This window comes from Pseudophryne corroboree, chromosome 2 (genome assembly GCF_028390025.1).
Source record: "Pseudophryne corroboree isolate aPseCor3 chromosome 2, aPseCor3.hap2, whole genome shotgun sequence".
NCBI lineage: Eukaryota > Metazoa > Chordata > Amphibia > Anura > Myobatrachidae > Pseudophryne > Pseudophryne corroboree.
In genome coordinates this window covers 355,260,334-355,278,322 of record NC_086445.1, presented here as the reverse complement: position 1 = coordinate 355,278,322, position 17,989 = coordinate 355,260,334, and the positions used below count along the sequence as shown (strand labels likewise).

Here is a 17,989-nt window from a genome sequence, read left to right as displayed (position 1 = left end):
ATCAGCTGGACTCCATATTTCATGTGGACCTTTATTTATGGAACTGACACAGTTGGTGTCTATTGAATCGGATTTACTGAGTTAAGGTGTGCTTTTCTAAATATTTTTAATGTTGCATTGTCACAACTTAGTTATTTTTATTTATGGTTAATACATTTTACTATATATACATCGGCTCTCTTAATTCATTATTGTTCTCATTTCCCTGACATTTTGCGCAGCTGATTCTTTTGTTTTTATATGCTCTTTTATGCCAAGAGGTACTTAATTGCTGCCCAGGGCGCCGCCCCCCCCTGCGCCCTACAGTGACCGGAGTGTGCGGGTTTAATGTGGGAGCAATGGCGCACAGCTGCAGTGCTGTGCGCTACCTCATATGAAGACTGGAGTCTTCTGCCGCCGCCTTCGAAGTCTTCTTGCTTCTCACACCGGCTTCTGGCTCTGCGAGGGGGACGGCGGCGCGGCTCTGGGATCGGACGACCAAGGGTGCGTTCCTGTGTTCGATCCCTCTGGAGCTAATGGTGTCCAGTAGCCTAAGAAGCACGACCTATCCACAGTGAGTAGGTCTGCTTCTCTCCCCTCAGTCCCACGTAGCAGAAAGTCTGTTGCCAGCAGATCTCTCTGAAAATAAAAAAACCTAACAAAATACTTTCTATTCAGCAAGCTCAGGAGAGCCCACTAAAGTGCACCCAGCTCGTCCGGGCACAGATTCAAACTGAGGTCTGGAGGAGGGACATAGAGGGAGGAGCCAGTGCACACCAGTATTCCTAATTATTTCTTAAAGTGCCCTGTCTCCAGCGAAGCCAGTCTATTCCCCATGGTCCTTACGGAGTCCCCAACATCCACTAGGACATTAGAGAAATACCCTTTTCCCTGGTGGCTCAGGGGAACCCTGATAATCACTCGCTGTTGACACAGCATTTGAATTGCAGCTAGCACTACTTCCCGCTCTGGGGTAGAAGCTGGTAAGGCCGACTTGAAAAATCGGCGTGGGGGCTCCTCTTCGAATTCCAGCTTGTAGTCCTGGGAGACTATTTCTATCACCCAAGGGTCCACGTCTGACTGAACCCAGACTTGGCTGAATAGTCAAAGGCGTGCCCCCACCTGTGCGGACTCCCGCAGGGGAGCCCCAGCGTCATGCGGTAGACTTAGCGGAAGCCGGGGAGGACTTCTGCTCTTGGGAACCAGCCGCAGCAGGTGTCCTCTTGCCTCTACCCTTACCTCTGGCGAGGAAAGAGGAGCCCCGACCTCTTCTGGATCTATGCGACCGAAAGGACTGCATCTGATATTGTGGGGGTTTCTTTTGCTGTTGGGGAACAAAAGGTAAAAAGGTCAACTTACCCGCAGTAGCTGTAGAGATCAGGTCCGCGAGGCCGTCCCCAAACAATACATCACCTTTGTAAGGTAAAACCTCCATATGCCTTTTTGAGTCTGCATCCCCCGTCCATTGGCGGATCCATAAGGCTCTTCTTGCCGAAATAGCCATAGCATTGGCTCTTGAACCCAGTAAACCAATGTCTCTTTGAGCGTCCCTCATATATAAGACTGCGTCCTTAATATGAGCTAATGTTAACAAAATTGTATCCCTATCAAGGTCAGCTGACAGTGTATCCGTCCAACCTGCTACTGCACTACATACCCATGCCGACGCAATTGCCGGTCTAAGCAAAGTACCAGTATGAGTGTAGATAGACTTTAGTGTAGTCTCTTGCCTGCGGTCCGCAGGATCCTTGAGGGCCGCTGTGTCAGGGGACGGTAGCGCCACCTTCTTGGAAAGGCGTGTTAAGGCTTTGTCCACTGTGGGAGAGGATTCCCAACGTACCCTGTCCTGTGTAGGGAAAGGGTACGCCATAAGAACCCTTTTGGGAATCTGCAGTTTCTTATCTGGAGTTTCCCATGCTTTTTCACATAACTCATTAATTTCATGGGAAGGAGGAAAGTTTATAACTTGTTTCTTTCCCTTAAACATGTGTATCCTCGTGTCGGGCACCGAGGGCTCATCAGTGATATGTAACACATCTTTTATTGCAATAATCATGCACTGAATACTTTTTGTCACCCTGGGGTGCAATCTTGCTTCATCATAGTCGACACTGGAATCAGAGTCCGTGTCGGTATCTGTGTCCCTTATTTGTGAGAAGGAACGTTTCTGAGACCCCGACGAGTCCTGTGAGTCGGTATAATCCGTAGAGTGATTACATGCCGACGCACTGGACTCTGCTTTGTCCAGTCTTTTATGCAGTGAAGCTACACTAGCATTTAACATATGCCACATATCCATCCAATCCTGAGTCGGCACTGCCGACTGAGACACACCACTCATCTGTTCCACCTCCTCTTTGGATAAGCCTTCCGTTTCAGACATGCCGACACACGCACCGACACCCCACGCACACTGGGATATAACTATAAGGGGACAATTCCCTAAAGAAGGCCCTTTGGAGAGACAGAGAGAGAGTATGCCAGCACACACCAGCGCAACTGACCCAGGAAAAAAAAAACCCCAGATAGCGCTTTTATATATATATAAATGTATATAGATTTCCCCACTCACTGCGCCTTAATTATGTGCCCCCCTCTCTTTTTTTCAGCCCTCTGATGCTCAGCAGGGGAGAGTCTGGGGAGCCAGCGTTCTCTGCAGCCTCTGTGGAGAAAATGGCGCTGGTTAGTGCTGAGGGATCAAGCTCCGCCCCCTCGCGCGGCAAGCTTCGGTCCCGCTCGTGAATTTGAAAAAAAAATGTCAGGGATCCGTAGTTTACTGCCTCCGCAGCCTAACTACATACTTTTTTGCCTAAAACAAGGTTTATTGCTGCCCAGGGCGCCCCCCCTGCGCCCTGCACCCATCAGTGCCATGTGTGTGTGTAAGTGTGGGAACAATGGCGCGCAGCTTCCTGCTGCGCGCTTACCTCATGAAGATCTGAAGTCTTCTGCCGCCTGATGTCTTATGTCTGACATACTCACCCGGCTACTTTTTTCCGGCATCTGTGAGGAGGATGGCGGCGCGGCTCCGGGACGAACCCCAGGGTGAGACCTGTGTTCCGACCCCCTCTGGAGCTAATGGTGTTCAGTAGCCTAAGGAGCAGAGCCCTTAACTCTTAAGAGGTGGGTCTGCTTCTCTCCCCTCAGTCCCACGATGCAGGGAGTCTGTTGCCAGCAGAGCTCCCTGAAAATAAAAAAACCTAACAAAATTCTTTTTACAGAAAACTCAGGAAACTCCCTGCAATGCACCCTATCTCCTCTGGGCACAAGATCTAACTGAGGTCTGGAGGAGGGGCATAGAGGGAGGAGCCAGTGCACACCATACTAGAAAGTTATTTTAGGTGCCCATGTCTCCTTCGGAGCCCGTCTATACCCCATGGTCCTTACGGAGTCCCCAGCATCCTCTAGGACGTAAGAGAAAATGGATTTCAATGTATTTTCCGTTCTACGATCCGCAGGATCCTTTAGGGCTGCCGTGTCAGGGGACGGAAGAGACACCTTTTTGGATAGCCGTGATAGAGCTTTGTCCCCAATGGGGGGTGACTCCCATTTTTCCCTATCCCCAGAGGGAAACGGATACGCCACTGGAATCCTTTTGGGAATCTGAAACTTTTTGCCAGGATTTTCCCAAACCTTTTCACAAAGCGTGTTGAGTTCAAGAGAGGGAGGAAACGTTACCTCAGGTTTCTTTCCTTTATACATACAGACCCTAGTATCAGAAACAGTAGGGTCCTCAGTGATATGCAATACGTCTTTTATTGCCACAATCATGTATTGAATACTTTTTGCCAGTTTTGGATCTAATCTGGCATCACCATAGTCGACACTTGAGTCCGTGTCGTTATCCGTGTCTGCCAGCTGTGCAAATGAACGTTTTTGTGACCCCAAGGGGGTCTGGACTTGTAACAACACATCCTCTACGGATCTCTTCCATGCCTGGTTCTGAGACTCAGATTTATCCAATCTCTTATTTTTCAGAGCCACATTAGCATTCAAAGCACTCAAAACAGTTACCCAATCAGGTGTCGGCGGTGCCGACAGGGTCACTCCAACAGCCGTTTGTGTCCCTAACATAGTCTCCTCCTGGGAAGAGCACTCCGCCTTAGACATGCCGACACACGTGCATCCAACACACACAGACACACTGGGCCTATAGGGGACAGACCCATAGTAAAGCCTGTCAGAGAGACACAGAGGGAGTTATTGCCAGCTCACACCCCAGCGCTCAATTCCGGTCTGAAGAACACCACAGAAAATGCCCCAGACCTGCAGCGCTTTTATAATTTATATATATAATGCACCAAAATAGCTGTGCCCCCCCCCCCCCGTTTTACACCCTGATACTTGCAGCAGTGAGAGGAAGGACTGCTTTTATAATTTATATATATAATGCACCAAAATAGCTGTGCCCCCCCCCCCCCCGTTTTACACCCTGATACTTGCAGCAGTGAGAGGAAGGACTGCTTTTATAATTTATATATATAATGCACCAAAATAGCTGTGCCCCACCCCCACGTTTTTTACACCCTGACACTTGCAGCTGTGAGAGGAAGGACCAGCGTCTCTGCAGCCTTGTGTAGATAAAATGGCGCCGGCTGTGTGCTGTGAGGGCTAAGCTCCGCCCCCGTAATGGCGCGCTTCAGACCCGCTCTTTTCAAATAAATTTTTACACTGGCGGGGGTCCGGACAGTGCCCTGGCACTATGTCCGCTCTTGCCAGTTACTTATAGAGGTCTCTATGCTGCCCAGGGCGCACCCCCCCCCCCCTGCACTCTGTAGTGCCACTGTGTGTGGGAGCATGGCGCGCAGCGCGATCGCTGTGCGGTACCTCAGAATGCCGTCACTGAAATCTTCTTTTCTTCTTCTACTCACCTGTCTTCTGACTTCTGGCTCTGCAAGGGGGGTGACGGCCGGCTCTGGGAATGAGCCCCTAGGCGTACCTAGTGATCAAACCCTCAGGAGCTAATGGTGTCCTGTAGCCAAAGAAGCAGAGCCTTGAAACTCACAGAAGTAGGTCTGACTTCTCTCCCCTAAGTTCCACGAAGCAGGGAGACTGTTGCCAGCAGTTCTCCCTGAAAATAAAAAACCTAACATAAGTCTTTTCAGAGAAACTCTGTGCCCAGCATCCAGTCTGCCCGGGCACAGATTCTAAACTGGAGTCTGGAGGAGGGGCATAGAGGGAGGAGCCAGTTCACATCCTTGAAGAGTCTTAAAGTGTCCATGTCTCCTGCGGATCCCGTCTATACCCCATGGTTCTTGATGTGACCCCAGCATCCTCTAGGACGTATGAGAAATGTAATAATTCGGTTCAGGGCCCCTGGAACACCCTCCCTAATGACTAATTAGGCACTTAGAAGTTTTTTATTATTTTTAATTGCCCAATAATGACTTGTCAGTTTTGGGGTGAAAAAGTGCAGTGATGGAATTTGGGGCCCAAGGTATAGGATAAGTATATTGGGGTGCTTTATGAGTGGGACAAGTGTTTTTAGGCTTGGGAGTAGTCGGTCTGTTTAAACGTTTTTCAATAGTCCCATAAAATGACCCAAGTATATCCATTATTATGTACCCTGAATATAATTTGAGCACTTATTTTGCTGAAAAAAAAACAACTTACTTTTATAATATTTTTCCATTTAAAAAACAAAACAGTAGCGGATGAATTACTGTAGGTTACATATTTAGGAGTCAGGTAGATAGATTGAAGAACAAGCTCTACTTAAGTAATATACTTATGTAGAGTTCTAGATGTCACCTTTAAGAGATAGGCACTAACAAAACATTTTACTCTCGTTATCTGTAGTACATCAGATGAATTTTGGCCAGGACAATGGGGTTAATTATTGACAAAGTATTAGCTAAATTGTAAACCTCTCTAGTGTGGTTGTTTACTTACAGTACATGACAAATGTCAATGTTCTAAAGTGTGTTTCTAGTTAACCTTGATTATTATTATTTATATGGCGCCACAAGGGTTCCGCAGCGCCTAACAGAGTACATACACAAATGAGCAAAACAAGAAAACAAAGAATTACAGTACAAGACAATGTAGGACAAGTACATGGTATAAAAACAATGTTACATCAAGTAACAGGACACTGAAATAATCATCAGGGTGGCAGAAACCAAGGGTTAGGTGTCGTTAATGTGCATTGTCCATCATTGTGTAGTTATGTAGTCCTATTACAGGTTGAGTATCCCATATCCAAATATTCCGAAATACGGAATATTCCGAAATACAGAATTTTTTGAGTGAGGCTGAGATAGTGACACCTTTATTTTCTGATGGCTCAATGTACACAAACTTTGTCTAATACATAAAGTTATTAAAAATATTGTATTAAATAACCTTCAGGCTGTGTATAAGGTGTATATGAAACATAAATGAATTGTGTGGATGTACACAAAAACCTTGTTTAATGCACAAAGTTATTAAAAATATTAGCTACAATTACCTTCAGGCTGTGTGTATAAGGTGTATATGAAACATAAATGCATTCTGTGCTTAGACTTAGGTCCCATCGCCTTGATCTCTCATTATGGTATGCAATTATTCCAAAATACGGAAAAATCCGATATCCAAAATACTTCTGTTCTCGAGCATTTTGGATATGGGATACACTACCTGTATCACTTTAAGGGGTATATGCAATTAGCGGCGAATCGCGGCAAATTATCGCCGTTTTTAAATTCGACACAATTCGACCGTCCAATTTCGGCAAGTGGTTGCCGAAATTCACCATATTCAATGGAAAACGGATTCGACAGTCCCGCGGGCGAAAAACGGCCGATTTGACGGATTTTGCCGCGATTTAAAAAAAACGGGAAAAAACAGATAAAAAATGGCGCGGGGTCCCCCCTCCAAAGCATAACCAGCCTCGGGCTCTTCGAGCTGGTCCTGGTTCTAAAAATCCGGGGAAAAATTGGACAGGGGATCCCCCGTATTTTTAAAACCAGCACCGGACTCTGCGCCTGGTGCTGGTGCAAAAAATACGGGGGACAAAAAGAGTAGGGGTCCCCCGTATTTTATACACCAGCATCGGGCTCCACTAGCTGGACAGATAATGCCACAGCCGGGGGTCACTTTTATACAGTGCCCTGCGGCCGTGGCATTAAATATCCAACTAGTCACCCCTGGCCGGTGTCCCCTGGGGGAGTGGGGACCCCTTCAATCAAGGGGTCCCCCCCCCCCAGCCACCCAAGGGCCAGGGGTGAAGCCCGAGGCTGTCCCCCCCATCCAAGGGCTGTGGATGGGGGGCTGATAGCCTTGTCAAAATTGAAAGAATATTGTTTTTTCCAGTAGTACTACAAGTCCCAGCAAGCCTCCCCCGCAAGCTGGTACTTGGAGAACCACAAGTACCAGCATGCGGGAGAAAAACGGGCCCGCTGGTACCTGTAGTACTACGGGAAAAAAAATACCCAAATAAAAACAGGAGACACACACCGTGACAAGTACAACTTTATTACACACTGCCGACACACACATACTTACCTATGTTGACACGCCGACTGCCACGTCTCAACTCCGACGATCCGGGGTACCTGTGAAAAAAAAACCACTCACCTGATCCAGTGTCCAGAGATAAATCCACATCCAGAGATAAAATCCTCGTACTTGGGGGGAAAAAAAACACGAACACCCGACCACCGGACTGAAAGGGGTCCCATGTTGACACGAGACCCCTTTCCCCGAATGCCGGGACACCACGTGACACCTGTCACCGAGGTCCCTTCAGCCAATCAGAAAGGGCCACGTCGTAGCGCTCTCCTGATTGGCTGTGCGCGTCTGAGCTCAGACAGCGCATCGCACAGCTTCCTCCATTACTTTCAATGGTGGGAACTTTGCCGTCAGCGGCGGGGTTACCCGCAGTCAGCCGCTGACCGCGGGTGACCCCACCACTAACCGCAAAGTTCCCACCATTGAATATAATGGAGAGGCTTTGCGATGCGCTGTCTGAGCTCAGACGCACACAGCCAATCAGCAGAGTGCAAGGACGTTGCACTCGCTGATTGGCTGAAGAGACACTTCAGTGACAGCTGTCACGGGGGTGTCTGCATTCGTGGAAAGGGGTCTCATGTGTCAACATGGGACCCCTTTCAGTCCGCTGGTCGGGTGTTCGTTTTGTTGTTTTGACAAGTACGAGGATTTATCTCTGGACCCTGGATCAGGTGAGTATAATTATCTTTTATTTTCAGGTACCCGTGGATTCTACTTGGAGAAGAGGACAGACTGCTTCGTGTCAACATAGGTATGTGTCGGCAGGTGTGCAATAAAGTTTTACTATCAAGGTGTGTGTCTCCTGTTTTTATTTGGGTATTTTTTCCCCAGTAGTACTACAGGTACCAGCGGGCCCGTTTTTCTCCCGCATGCTGGTACTTGTGGTTCTCCAAGTACCAGCTTGCGGGGGGGGGGGGGGGGGGGGGGGGGGGGGGGGGGGGGGAAGGCTTGCTGGGACTTGTAGTACTACTGGGAAAAAACAATATTCATGTCATTTTCCTCAAGGCTATCAGCCTCCCATCCGCAGCCCTTGGATGGGGGGGGACGACGACGACAGCCTCGGGCTTCACCCCTGGCCCTTGGGTGGCTGGGGGGGGGGGACCCCTTGATTGAAGGGGTCCCCACTCCCCCAGGGTACCCCGGCCAGGGGTGACTAAGTTGGATATTTAATGCCACGGCCGCAGGGCACTGTATAAAAGTGACCCCCGGCTGTGGCATTATCTGTCCAGCTAGTGGAGCCCGATGCTGGTGTATAAAATACGGGGGACCCCTACTCTTTTTGTCCCCCGTATTTTTTGCACCAGCACCAGGCGCAGAGCCCGGTGCTGGTTTTAAAAATACGGGGGATCCCCTGTCCATTTTTCCCCTGGATTTTTAGAACCAGGACCGGCTCGAAGAGCCCGAGGCTGGTTATGCTTTGGAGGGGGGACCCCACGCCATTTTTTTCTGGGATTTTACCATTCCATCTAAAAAAAAAAAAATATATTATTTTTTATAAATATACAAATAATACTTGTGCCTCCAAAAAAGACAAACCAAGTACCTAATCCCTTCTAATATAAATAGATATGCTATTACCAAGAAAAAAACCCCACAAAAAAAACATGTTTTAAATTTTTTTTATTAGTTTCACCCACCAAAGTGTGGCGGATTGAAAATGACGAATTTACTGTCTAAAAGCACTGTTGTCGAATTTCCAAACTTCAATTGAATATACTTTGGTCGAATTGCAGCACTTGTATCATTGCAGAAAAGTCAAATTTGACAAAAGTCGAATTTCAAAAAGTCGAATTTTGAAACTCCGTTTTTTTGACGGAAAGTACTGAATTGCATTGTTGATTTTTTTTTTTTTGGTGAAAAAGTCCCGAAATTCGACAATTTCGGGAATTCCACCGCAATTGCATATACCCTTAAGAATTAATTTTTGCCATTAGCCCACCGCTCATGAGATCCTAACCCCCAGCTGGTTCAGTAGGGAAAGTAACAGTTTCTAAGGGCGGTATTCAAATGATATATCACGCCCAATCTCCTTTCTAAAGTGATCCCCGTTATCTCACCCATAATAATCAGGTTTAGATGCGTAAAGGGTTGGTCGCCCTCGCTATCCCAGGGGTAGCGTGCTGAAATTATTATACCACGACCGTTAGCAGAAACAGGAGAAGGGGTGAAATGAATTAAATACCGCACATAGGGGCAGATGTATTAAGCCTGGAGAAGTGTTAGAGAAGTGATAAGTGGAAGGTGATAATGCACCAGCCAATCATTATGGGTTTGAAAAATTACAGGAGCTGATTGGCTGGTGCGTTATCACCTTCCACTCTTTATCACTGCTACAGGCTTAATACATCTGCCCCTCAGTTTGAAGGTTATCTGCACAAGGCATGAGCTCCTAATGCAACAAGCTCAGTTAAGCATCCATGTATTTAGAGAGGGGTCAGTGTATTTGACAATGCATTATTTGGCTGTATACTGCTGTATTGTGGAGTGAAATAATGCTTCTGAAATAACGGAAGTGATTATCCGTACCTAAAAATGCAAAGCATGTCACCTATCAGCCTTAGAAGCATGTGGTCACGTTATGAGCTACATGCTCCCCCGTTACACCATTCTGAGTCAGCAGAGTGTTAATGATAAGCTCATAGATGCTCTGCAGAAATGTACTGTCTCCTTCACGGCAACAAGGCCAATGTTGTTAGAGCATATTGACTGATAAAAAGGTTTGTTTTTTTCGACCTTCCATTAGGACACTGGGGGTAATTCAGAGTTGATCACAGCAGAAAATTTGTTAGCAGTTGGGCAAAACCATGTGTAATGGGTACTACAGGAGTTGCAGATATAACATTTCCAGAGAGTTAGATTTGGGTGGGTTATTTTGTTTCTGTGCAGGGTAAATACTGGCTGCTCTGTTTTTACACCGAAACTTAGATTTCAGTTTGAACACACCCCACCCAAATCTAACTCTCTCTGCACATGTTATATCTGCCCCCCCCCCACCGCAGTGCACATGGTTTAGCCCAACTGCTAACAAATTTGCTGCTGCGATCACTCTGAATTACCCCCATTGTGATAAACATGTGGCATTAGCTGGCTGCAGTAGAGTGCTAACCTAACAGAGCTGCGGTGGAATGTTAAGGAAATATCTATGCTAAAGGAATTCCAGTAATGTCTTGGCGATGGCAGTAAGAACACTAGAATTTTCTGTAAGAAATACAATGAGGTCTCCAATGGGACCAAACCTAATGTCTGTGCACAAAACAAAAAACATTCCACCATCAACTCTATTGCTTCTGTAACAATGATCCTGTACTTTAATACACACATAAAAAATAAACTACAGTTAAATCTCAACTTACATGACTTTTAAAAGGTTGAAATGAATGACAAGGTGAGTTCTTCATACAGTATATATTAGGAAGGTGGCATGGCAAGATTTACCTTGTAGCTCAACGGCTGGCTAGCTGCAGAGTGCTGATATCAACATTCTGATATAACAATACAGATCTATATGAATTACTAATGAAATGTGAAGCTCCTAATTATTTATATTCCTATGTGACCATAATCATACATACCAGTTTTCTTCTTTATGGGCCTGGAAAGTTTTCAAAAAAGATGTAAGTAGTGTCAAGGATAACATGCTATATGGCTTTAAATGTTAAATACAAGTTAGCAGACAAACATCAATGTACAGGAAAGCTAGTATATGTCATTGGAAACACATTCTATATAGCAGCCTGGGAGACCGGTTGGACACATTTGCAGACTCTGGTCAGGCTGTCCATATCTCCATGTGTATGGACAGCCTGAGATTAAGTTATTACAAAGCAGTTCATCATTTATTTGCTTTGCATATTGTTAGCGCCATGAAGGGTAATTCGATTTTATAGAAGGTACTTTTGAAAAATAATCACACACTTCCCCTCCAAAACTGAACAGTTGGTGTCCTTCCCTTAAAGAAAGTTGCCCAGTATTTCCCCCCTGCATTGCAGCATCGCGTTTCCAGGTACACAGGCGCAGATTTATTAAAGTACAATGAGAGGATAGATCAAAGGCGATAACAAATTAAATTTAAGATAATACGTCACATATTTGGGTGTCCTTTCAGATGTTCACTCTTTCGATTGTCTCATGATATCCAGTTGTCAAACATGAAAAAAAGAAAGATGATACACATGCATGGGTGGTATTGCTTGAAGCACTTATTTGAACACCCTCTAAGTGTCCAGAAAAGAGAAGCCTATGGTGCCGGGCCCAATTTGCTAGTAGATGAGGATAGTATCTCGCCACCACTCTCCCGATTTTTAAGGACGTACCGAAACTCACATCAGAATAAATGAGAATAAGTGTGTAAAGGTATCTTTAGAACTCTATATCCCACGTGATCAAAAACAGGAAGAAGGCTGCTCTAGAAGCGTACCCCACTCACTTGGGAGGGGGATTAATTCCACATGTAAAGGTATCTTTCAAGCCGGGTTCAGGAATAGCAACCGCAGTGGTTCAAAAAGAATTTTATTAAGAGTCCATAAAACAACAATGAATTGCTTTTCTATGTGGTTTCCACTCTCTGGTCTGTACACAACATGCAGGTCAGGAATCATAGACAAAAACTGATGCGATCCGGATTTACACCAGTACAGTCATGTTATGTTGGACATACTCCAAAAGTGGTGTCCCATAAAAAACAAAATGATTGAATAAAAATGATGAAAAACTCACTACCTGGTTTCACCAACGACGTTTCGACCTCCTGGGTCTTTTTCAAGGTGCATATCCAGGTAGTGATTGAATCAATATTTATGCTCCCAAACAGGAAATGATGATAATCGCAATGTATGATGGGTACAACGTTTTTGCGAGCATTATAGTTAATTAAAAGAAAGGAATGTGATAACCTAATATATCTAATAGGTATAAAACATGCTTATAAGATCCTTAAAATATTTAAAAACTAGTGGTGATGGTGAGAGTAAAGATTGTAAAACGGAACCGCCATGGCAAACGCCATGCGTTCCATTTTGCGTTTCACCTAACTGGAAGTGGAGAGCCGTGCGTGTCACGCTGCGTTCCACTGAACCGGAAGTAGTGCCGCGGGTCTTCCGCGATCGTTTGCGGAGAAAACAAACTGAACTGCTGTTCTTTGAATGTAATAAAATCTTTGTTTTCATATAGCACCGCCTTATTATTAGCCCTAAAGAGGGTGAATATAGACGACAAAAGGCTGGGAACCGTAATAACAGACTTCCAGCATTAAATCATATACTTCACCTCACCGGAAGTGCGGCGCCATGCGTTTCAAATTGCGTTCCACATCTAGGAAGTGGATTAGCAAAGTTGTCTTATGCCAAGAAAATATTGCTTTTAAATAAAAATCTATATTCATGTTAAAATAAATAAGTGGGAGAGAGGGGAATTACCTTGCACAATACATTCAATAACCCTAGACATGGATTATGAAAAACTTATATTTGTATATGTAGATTCTGGAAAATAAGTTTAACCATTATTGATGACGCTAATTCTAAAGAAACCATTTGAGTTCGAAATCAGAGTTCAAACCTAAGGGAATCAGGGTGTTTAATTTAAACATCCAGTGCATTTCTGCTTTAGCTAAATTCCCTTCAATATCCCTATCTCTCCAGTTCGACCTCACTTGCTGAATTCCAAGGAAAAAGGATATTTTTGACGTGGAGCATTTATGTATTTTTAAAAAATGCTCTGATAGGGTATGTGTAGTTACGCCTTTTTTAATGTTACGTAGATGTTCGGCTACACGAGTTTTTAATGCTCTACCTGTGCGTCCTACATACAGTAGACCGCATTCACATTTGATTAGATATACTACATTCGTTGTGTGACACGTTATAAAATCATGAATTTCATACTTCTTATCATTTACTGTAAAAGAGGTGGTTTTGGATGTTTCAGATGGTATGGTTCTACAGGGTAAGCAGGTTCCACACCTGTGAAATCCTTTTGTACGTATGGGATTAAATGATTCAAAAGGAAGAGCACTTCTAACTAAATGATTTTTTAAGTTATTGCTCTTTCTGTAGATGAACCTAGGTTTCTCTGGGATTATCTCCTTCAAAATTGGATCTCTTAACAAGAGATGCCAATGGTTCTTGATGATGTTTTCCTGTTTTTTTATAATCAGCCCCAAAACCCGATATGAAGGCCCATTCGGAAGTGCTGTTTGCAGTTTTCGATTTATCCTGGGTTTTCTGAAAGAGTTGTTTCCGGTCTATTGTGGATACCTCGGCTTCAGCTCTCTCTACCGTTTCCTTCTTATATCCTTTAGATAGGAATTTTCTTTTCATAATTTCTTTTTGTTCTTCATAATTTTGATGTTCACTACAATTTCTTTTCAGTCTGAGGAACTGTCCCTTTGGAATCCCTTTTAACCAAAGGGGGTGGTGTTGGCTTGAGAATGGAATTAGACCATTACAATCAGTGGGTTTATTATAACCTTTGGTATGTATTGAATTCTCCTTGATGTAAATGGTGAGGTCCAAAAAATTGATCTGTTCTTGACTAATGGTGAATGTGAGTTTGATATTTAACTCATTGGAATTTAAGTTGGTGCAGAATGTGTCTAGATCATGACGATCTCCCCTCCATACGAAGACGATGTCATCGATGTAGCGATGCCATGTCACCAAGTTCGCGCCAGCCAGTGTGTTTTTCCAAACTGCATCGGCCTCCCACCAGGACATGAAGAGGTTTGCGTAGCTTGGCGCGAACTTGGTGCCCATGGCTGTGCCCACCTTCTGGAGGAAGTAGTCCCCATTGAAAAATAAATAATTATTCTCCAAAATAAATTGGATGCTCTCCAAAATGAATTCAATTTTATCTGGAGCCATGTTCGATCTCTCTAGGTGCCACTTTATAGCCCTTAGACCGTCTTGATGGTTGATGATTGTATAGAGAGAAGTGACATCAGCCGTTATCATGTAGAAACCATTTTCCCATTTTATCATATCCAATCTTTGGATAGTGTCTGTGGTGTCTTTCAGATGTGATTTTCCTTGTAATACCAACGGTTGGAGAAAATGGTCAATCATTTCTGACAGATTGGTAGTCAGACTTCCTGATCCTGAGATTATAGGGCGTCCCGGAGGATTTTCAGGGTTTTTGTGGATTTTCGGAAGGGTGTAAATAGTGGGCGTTTTGGGATGTTCGATATTAAGAAAACCATACTCCTTTTTAGTTAGAATACCTTTCTCTAGGTATTTAGTGATGAGTTTGACATAGTTATTTTTGATCCTAATAGACGGATCTGATTTTAATTTCTGATAAGTACCATTATGGTTGAGCTGTGAGGTTATTTCCCTGATGTAATCTTCCTTATCCTGTATGGTAATTCCCCCACCCTTATCGCAGGGTTTGATTACGATATTGGTGTCATCTTTCAATGATCTAATTGCCATTCTTTCTTTCCTCGTTATATTTTGGGAATGGTTGTATTTTTTGTTGTTGTTGTTATTCCGGGTAGATTTGATCTTACGTACGTCTTCTATGACCGATTTTGTGAAACTTTCCACCATACAACCCTTTACATGTGAAGGGAAGAAGGTGGATTTTTTCTTAAAAGGGGTTGATTCTTCAACCTCCTCTATATTTACCTCAGGTTTATTGATGGAGAAAAACTTTTTGAGGGTTAGCTTTCTCGAGAACTTGTGTATATCTATGTGTGTATTGAATTAATTTGTTTCCGATGTAGGGGCAAATTTAAGACCCTTCTGTAGAACTTTCTCTTCATCTTCTGTGAGGACCCTCGAACTTAAATTGAATATTTTTACTGGATCAATGTTATTTGCCCGGACGATGGAATTGGGTGTTTTATTAGTATTGGTGTTATTCTTTTTCCTCCTTTTCTTTTTTCCACCTCTCTTGCCTCTTTTTCTTTGGTTTAATATCTTGTGTTCCTTGGGTAGTCTCGATGTCCTAAAAAAGATCCTCTGCCTTCTCTATAGTTGTTAAAGGGTTCGAATCTGTTATAGGTATTTACTGTAGCTCTGTTGTCCCAGTCATGATTTCTGTAGTCCCTTCTAAAGGTTCTATTTGGATAAATCCAATCATTACGGGTGAAATGTTCCCTGCTCCTTTGGTCTGATGGAAAACGTCCTCTTGGTTGCCTTTGATATCGATGGTATGGTTGGTACTGATTTCTTTGTTCAAGAGGGTGACGTCTATCTCTTCGATCAAAATTGGCATTTTCATCTGAGAAGGTTACTTCCTTCTTATGATTAAGGGTTGATGGCTCCGTTTCTGACGAAGAGGATGATCTCCGATCTCCTCTGTTATTCTTCCTCTTTGTTTGGGGTTTTTCTTTGCCACCATTTTTATAAAACTCATGATCTCTATTCAATTTTCTTTTCTTTTTTTCTACTAAATCTTTAGTGTGTTTTTTGATTCTAATCTCAAGTTCTTTATCTAATATTGTGAACTCTGGTAGTTGTTCAAAGGGTTGAACTAGTGTTTGTAAAGAAGTTATTTTCTCGTTCAAATCTACCAATTTACTTCTTCTCTCCTTTATTATTAAGTGAATCAAAGAAAAAGAACAAGTTTCTAGAATCTTATCCCACTCTCTCTTAAAATGATCACTTGAATCAGAAAATGAGGGGGATTTTTCTGTGATCACCCACCACAACTTTTTGCGCCAGGAATTCACACTGCTGTATTTGTATTGTATTGTTTATTCCAAATTTGTGTCTTTTCCGGCTGCATAATATGTTTAGACATCTAAAAGACAGACAAGAGTCTGTAAAAGAAGCTTTCAATTTGGATTGCTGTCAAGACCCAACAGAAGTTTCTGATGATGATCTTGAGACAGCAATGAATAAATTGGGATCTCTCCTTGTTAAGGAAAATGCTTTGTGGTGGGAGATAGCCACATTAGAAAAATATTTAGCTGATAACATTATACCTAGAGGCCTAAGGTTGCAAAAAATCCCCCTTATTTTCTGATTCAAGTGATCATTTTAAGAGAGAGTGGGATAAGATTCTAGAAACTTGTTCTTTTTCTTTGATTCACTTAATAATAAAGGAGAGAAGAAGTAAATTGGTAGATTTGAACGAGAAAATAACTTCTTTACAAACACTAGTTCAACCCTTTGAACAACTACCAGAGTTCACAATATTAGATAAAGAACTTGAGATTAGAATCAAAAAACACACTAAAGATTTAGTAGAAAAAAAGAAAAGAAAATTGAATAGAGATCATGAGTTTTATAAAAATGGTGGCAAAGAAAAACCCCAAACAAAGAGGAAGAATAACAGAGGAGATCGGAGATCATCCTCTTCGTCAGAAACGGAGCCATCAACCCTTAATCATAAGAAGGAAGTAACCTTCTCAGATGAAAATGCCAATTTTGATCGAAGAGATAGACGTCACCCTCTTGAACAAAGAAATCAGTACCAACCATACCATCGATATCAAAGGCAACCAAGAGGACGTTTTCCATCAGACCAAAGGAGCAGGGAACATTTCACCCGTAATGATTGGATTTATCCAAATAGAACCTTTAGAAGGGACTACAGAAATCATGACTGGGACAACAGAGCTACAGTAAATACCTATAACAGATTCGAACCCTTTAACAACTATAGAGAAGGCAGAGGATCTTTTTTAGGACATCGAGACTACCCAAGGAACACAAGATATTAAACCAAAGAAAAAGAGGCAAGAGAGGTGGAAAAAAGAAAAGGAGGAAAAAGAATAACACCAATACTAATAAAACACCCAATTCCATCGTCCGGACAAATAACATTGATCCAGTAAAAATATTCAATTTAAGTTCGAGGGTCCTCACAGAAGATGAAGAGAAAGTTCTACAGAAGGGTCTTAAATTTGCCCCTACATCGGAAACAAATTCATTCAACACACACATAGATATACACAAGTTCTCGAGAAAGCTAACCCTCAAAAAGTTTTTCTCCATCAATAAACCCGAGGTAAATATAGAGGAGGTTGAAGAATCAACCCCTTTTAAGAAAAAATCCACCTTCTTCCCTTCACATGTAAAGGGTTGTATGGTGGAAAGTTTCACAAAATCGGTCATAGAAGACGTACGTAAGATCAAATCTACCCGGAATAACAACAACAACAACAAAAAATACAACCATTCCCAAAATATAACGAGGAAAGAAAGAATGGCAATTAGATCATTGAAAGATGACACCAATATCGTAATCAAACCCTGCGATAAGGGTGGGGGAATTACCATACAGGATAAGGAAGATTACATCAGGGAAATAACCTCACAGCTCAACCATAATGGTACTTATCAGAAATTAAAATCAGATCCGTCTATTAGGATCAAAAATAACTATGTCAAACTCATCACTAAATACCTAGAGAAAGGTATTCTAACTAAAAAGGAGTATGGTTTTCTTAATATCGAACATCCCAAAACGCCCACTATTTACACCCTTCCGAAAATCCACAAAAACCCTGAAAATCCTCCGGGACGCCCTATAATCTCAGGATCAGGAAGTCTGACTACCAATCTGTCAGAAA

The 17,989-nt window shown here is 43.2% G+C and overlaps 1 protein-coding gene across 3 annotated transcripts in view; it reads right to left on the bottom strand.

Moving 5' to 3' along the window:
* The window catches only part of PCID2 (PCI domain containing 2), a 152,878-nt gene that overhangs the window by 51,878 nt on the left and 83,011 nt on the right, over positions 1 to 17,989 (bottom strand). Inside the window, exon 6 of one of the 3 annotated variants that reach the window (XM_063953121.1) lies at positions 11,043 to 11,084. The exons of the other annotated variants lie outside the window; for them this stretch is intronic. Within the exon in view, the coding sequence (XP_063809191.1) occupies positions 11,043 to 11,084 (42 nt within the window). The remainder of the gene's footprint in view (positions 1 to 11,042; positions 11,085 to 17,989) is intronic. 3 annotated transcript variants of the gene reach the window in all.